Source organism: Solanum tuberosum, unplaced genomic scaffold, assembly GCF_000226075.1.
Source record: "Solanum tuberosum cultivar DM 1-3 516 R44 unplaced genomic scaffold, SolTub_3.0 scf00358, whole genome shotgun sequence".
Lineage (NCBI taxonomy): Eukaryota > Viridiplantae > Streptophyta > Magnoliopsida > Solanales > Solanaceae > Solanum > Solanum tuberosum.
The window spans coordinates 142,579-148,269 of NW_006239288.1; the positions used below are offsets into that span (position 1 = coordinate 142,579).

Below are 5,691 nucleotides of genomic sequence, written 5' to 3' on the forward strand. Positions count from 1 at the left end.
AAATCAAATGGAATTAAGTTGACAATATGAGTTTCCAACACTATAAATACCACCATTTCAATTGTTTGTTTCGTCACCAAGAAATCAACAAAAAATAAGAGCTATGGCAAAGTACACTACTTTTCTCGCCCTCCTCTTTTGCCTCTTCCTTGTTGCTGCAACTGGTGAGTCGACATGATTCTATAGCTACCAAATATAATGATTTGTTTAAAATTACAAAATTTTAAAATGTTCATTTTTTATTAAACGTTGTGACTAGTCAAACATGTCCAGTAAAATAAAACGGGGGCATTTATTAGGAAATTCTGAAAAAATTGCTATCTCAAGTACATACCATGAGTTTTCAATTTTCTCATTCTTTGCAGAAATACAAATGGCAGAAGGGAAATACTGTTGGAAAAAGAGTGACAAGTGGAATGGACCTTGTCAATACTCTTACAAATGTAGTTATCATTGCAAACACTACTATGGAGCTAAATACGGTATTTGTAAGAAGTACAAACCATGGGGTCACAAATATTACTGGGCAAAATATGCTTGCTACTGCTACTCACCTTGCCATTACTAAGAAACTTTCAACATCTCATCTATGTAAACAAATAATTATGATGCTGCCTATTTTATGTATGTGACAATGTAATAAGGCTGATTTATGTGTGTAACCATTCTGGCCAAGCTTTGCGTGATGAGAAATTGTATTGTATGCTTTTGTATGAGTATTAATTGATGAAGTTTTCAATATAAATATTTGTTGTGTAAAGTACCATGCAGCGCTAAGAAAAAATTAATAACAACATGACTCGACATTCATCTTGTGTAACACACGTACAGAGAAGACAAAACATTAGGATGATAGCAACAACAATAACATAAATAATTGGGGTTTGGGAAGGATAGAGTGTATGTAGACCTTACCATTACCTCATACCTCATGGAGGTAGAGATGTTGTTTCTGAAAGACCCTTTGCTCAAATGAAGCAAATTGTGAACTACAAAGAAGAAGAGAACAATGCAGAAATCATAGCTATTATACAGTGCAAAGCCAACAAGAATGAAACAAGAGAAATAAAATAGTGTGATAATCGAAACATTGTGATCAACAGATGGTGATAGATACCCAAAGCAAGAATTATAATAACTTGGCTAGTACAACGACAAACACCAAAAATCCTAATCCCTCGAAGATCACGATAACAACTCCAAACCTACTAACATTATTTTACCCTAATACGCAACCTCTGCACCGTCCTATATCTAATATCATGTCTCTGGAGTTGCGTCATGTCCTGTCTAATCACCTCTCTCGAATAATTTTTCTTCCTCCTCTACCTCTCATCGTAGCCGCTATATCGAGCCTCTCGCACCTTCTCACTAGGGTATCTGGATATCTCCTCTTCACATGCCCAAATTATCCTAGTCTTGTTTCCCTCATCTTCTCCACTACAGAGGTCACTCCCACCTTGTACACATATTTGCATTCCTAATCTTATCACTTCTAGTGTGCCCACATATCTATATCAACATCCTCATTATATTTCCACAACTTGCATCTTCCGCACATGGAAGTTTTTGACTGGCCAACACTCAGCCTCGTACAACAATATGGTCTAACCATTACTTTATAGAATTTACTTTTAAGTTTAGGTGGTACCTTCTTATCATACAAGTCTCCGGAGGCAAGCCTCCACTTCATCTACGCCACACAAAAATGTGAGTGACATCATTGACAATGTCCCTCTTCCTTATATTACCGATCCAAGATACTTGAATTTGGTCTAGGCTTTATAAATACCCCTCAATTCATAAATTTCATTCTATTTCATTTTTAGCAGACTATTTAGAGAGAAAACATCTTAAGTCTTCTCTCGAGCACCTAAGGTGGGTTCCTACTCCAATCTTTTGACTATAACATTGATTATATTGTAAGCAAGAATCTGAAATATTCCTATTTTTGAAAACCTTCTTTGAAGTATGCCTAGTTTTCATAATTCAATTTGAAGTATGACTATTTATCCAATTAAGTATTCTTTTGAAGTGTGAAATTTTGGAGAAAACTTTCAATTTACCAAGGATTTTAACTAGACTTTATGTGAGTGAAAGACAAGCTTGCATTAAGTCTTAGTATATTGATTTCATTATATATTATGCACTACGTATATGTACATGATTTTCCTTACAAGTAGGATTATTTAAACTTGATTTTAAAGTGAAAAATTTGAGTATAATTTTGCTCTATGACCAAACGATGGATTCCTTTTTTTTTTTTAAAAGAATTAAAAAAATGGGGATAGAGAAAATGGGAAGGGGATTACAATATGGAGAATTAAACCCTCACCAACAAGATGGGAGTTCAAGCATCCAACCAACTAAGCTACTAAGATTTTCCTGTAAAATGATTGATATATATACATCTATCTATGATATGTGGCTAATAATCCATCCCATTTGTGTTTGAATCTGTATAAGTAAATTGTGTTATTTTAGAGGATAAATAGTCATTATAGCTTCAAGTGAATCATTTTCGATCAATTGTATCAATTTAGATGACGATTGATTGTTGAGGTTGTGTAACACTTCGGAAATTTCTAAGGTAAGACTCGAATCATGTTGTAACACCTCATAACTCTACTCTCACAATTTGAATCGTTCATCGTAAGTATATGAACTTCTTGCTCATGTGTTTAAGGCCCTTTAATAAGTATATCAAGGGTATATATTGAAAGTTCTTTGTCTTCATCACTTTTTTTCTGTGATTATTTTCACTTTTTCAAATTTGTATCTTTTAGCATCCTATAAAAAATTCTATAATTATATAATCTAGGTGGCAGTAACGAATTTGCAAATGAGTTGTTCCATGAAAGTTGAAACTCATAAATGGTGGTGCAACAAAAGCATGTAAAAACAATGATTGTCTTACAATGAAATGTACTTGAGCTGATTATCATGGAAATCACCTCTATAATTTTTCATCGATTCATGATTTAAAAGTTTCGATATTATGCATAATTAACAAGCAAATCACGAGCTGGATTTGCCGCAAATATGAATCATCTTGAGCGAATAATATATTAAAAGAATAAAAAATCGAAAGAAATTACTGGCATCTAAATTCTGAAATTGTTTAGAGGAAATTCGAGTTGGTTGGGATCGGATTGGAGAAGAAAATGATCTGCAATGTATACTTTATTGTATATTAACAATGTATATAAATGTATTTACATTTTTTATATATAATTATACATCATTTATACATGAGTACACTATCTATACATTCTAAAAAGGAAAGGAGGTCATTCTTTGTGAAACGGAGGGAGTATTACCTATATACATATATATGACAATTTTGTTGAAGATAATTTTTGTTGTTTGCTAATTTGGGCCTTTTTTTATGTAAATGGAAACTTGACTATCGTTTGGATTGGCTTATTGTTTTTGGCTTATAAAACAAAAGTCATAAAGTTAGGATTTCTAACTTATGACATTTTGCTTATTTTTGCTATTTTGATTAAAAAACAAGTGCATAAAAGCACTTTTTAATAAGACTTCAAAAGTACTTAAAAACTATTTTAACTTAAAAACACGTAAAAATAATCTAATTCGAACACTAGTATGTAATAAAACCACTAGTATTATTCATATAGCACCATAGTTCAGATAAAACACCAATACAAAGAAACATATATAATGAAAAAGCTAACATAAAAGCTCTACCAAAATAGTCATGCTAGAGCCTTAACATGTCTTGTTACATTGTCACACATACACAAACAACCAACAAAATCACATCAACTTCTTATTTATGTATATATATTATTTTTAGTCCTTAAGACTTTGATGTTCCTTGTGATTAATGGCAAGGAGAGTAGCAATAGCAAGCATAATTAGACCAATCATTATTGTGTCCCCCTTTGTATTTCTTACAAATTCCATGATATTTATGTCCAAACCAGTGCTTGCAGTGCTTGTTACATTTGAAAGTATATTGGCAAGGCCCATGCCACTTGTCACTTTTTTTCCCACAATCATGTCCTTCTGCCATCTGCATTTCTGCATGAAAAAGGAAATTGGAAACCAAGAATATATAATTAAGGATCATGAATAGGTATTTGAATATCGCTACCTCAAATATGATATTTTGCTATAAAATTATTAGATACGATACTGGATTCGTCATTAATTATTCATTTTTTATGAGTGTTTCATTTGATCCCCCAATCTCCCAATATCAATATTTCGGCTGCTCAAGTCGTTATAGGTACATAAATGGCTATAACAGAGCAGCTTATTCCTACGATGGATTTACTGGTTAAATTAGATGGCGAAGGCTTTTGTAACTTTAGACTCATTACACTATTTGACCAAACTCATTGGCTCTACGTCCATCGAAAGTCAGTAAGTCGATAACCTTCGTGACCTTCAGCATTTGGTACTTTCTCGATATCTTCAATAGGTTATTGAAAGTCTTTGGTGTAATAAACCGTACATAAATTACATTTTGTGTTTCAATTTACGGGCCACACACTTATAATGATGTAACATATAATTTCGTTGCACAATTTTGTCCACTAATTATAAACAAATAAAATTTACTTTCCTAATAGTTTCATCTTTTAGATAAGAGAAGGTTATTCAATTTAACATGATACCTGAGCATGCACGTAGTCTTGCATTAAAAATCTCGTTTTCACAAAAAAAAAATGTGTTTTCACATGTTTGTTTGGTCCATAAAATAGCATCGGATCTATACATCTAGGGTTGATGTGACAAAACATTACATGAGGTGTGCTCTTGGCTAAAATAATTTAAATTTTCAGATGAGATGACCACACAATTCGATAAGACTTTAGATATATTTCTATATCAACTTAAATTCATTATAAAAATCTATAAACTTCAAAATCTGAATTCATCTACGTCTTCGAGACTAAGAAGCATGATTAAAAAGTTGTAGACTTACCAGTAGCAGCGACAAGGAGAAGACACAAGAGTAGGGAAATGAAGACTGTATTTTTTGCCATGTCTTGCTAGCTTACAATTTTTCTTTTGTATTAATTGTTTCTTGGTGAGGGAACTTAGACTAGAAATTATGATATTTATAGCATGGTGTAAGCTTAACATTGTCAACTAAATTCTTTTTTTTGACTAGTTCAAGAATATTACATCATTTTAATAAGTACACATGAACAAGTAAAAAGAATATTTCTAGGTTCAACCTTCAATTTGCTATTAAAAAATTATGGAATGGACAATGAGAATGTTGACTAGAAGCAAAACCCAATATTGAATATGGTGTATGGTGTATTATAGTAATGTTGTTATTAGTTATGCTAAAATTATTTCTTATACCATCAATGTTTAGTTTGATGTATTAAAAATAACATGCATTGTAAAATTTCTGAGAAAATATTGCTTACAAAAATACCTTTTACAAATATGGTGAAAAGGATATGAAAAAGGTTTTGATGAACAATTGTATCTTTATTATAACATCATGCATTGCTATTACTGCGTATTTTCATATATTAGTTATACATAATATAATAATAAATATAGTGTATAGCTAATACATAGGTAGAAAAAGTGTATCAAACAAGATATTAGTAATATGCAAAGCTAATGTATGCATTATTTTTTCCTACCGCACTACCAAACGACCCCTTACAGTGTGTATGGTATGGAGAAAAATCATTT

At 31.7% G+C, this 5,691-nt stretch overlaps 1 protein-coding gene and 1 long non-coding RNA gene across 2 annotated transcripts; one reads left to right on the top strand and one right to left on the bottom strand.

The window, feature by feature from the left end:
• The first annotated feature begins 82 nt into the window (after nt 1-82).
• Nucleotides 83-662, top strand: LOC107063484 (defensin D1-like). The gene is made up of 2 exons (XM_015315401.1): nt 83-164; nt 366-662. Exons 1-2 carry the CDS (start codon nt 104-106, stop codon nt 566-568), a joined length of 264 nt encoding a protein of 87 aa, XP_015170887.1. The 5' UTR covers nt 83-103; the 3' UTR covers nt 569-662.
• Nucleotides 663-3,612: 2,950 nt separating this feature from the next.
• On the bottom strand, nt 3,613-5,052 carry LOC107063487 (uncharacterized). Its single transcript, XR_001475363.1, has 2 exons — nt 4,958-5,052; nt 3,613-4,047 (listed from the first exon to the last, which is right to left on the bottom strand). It is a non-coding gene; the product is annotated as an uncharacterized lncRNA (long non-coding RNA).
• Nucleotides 5,053-5,691: the final 639 nt, after the last annotated feature.

What these genes read in the sequence shown, in the direction of transcription:
- LOC107063484 (XM_015315401.1), top strand. Translation starts at nt 104, where the DNA reads ATGGCAAAGTACACTACTTTTCTCGCCCTCCTCTTTTGCCTCTTCCTT. An exon ending in CTTCCTTGTTGCTGCAACTG is followed by an intron (nt 165 to 365) that starts GTGAGTCGACAT and finishes CATTCTTTGCAG; the next exon opens with AAATACAAATGGCAGAAGGG.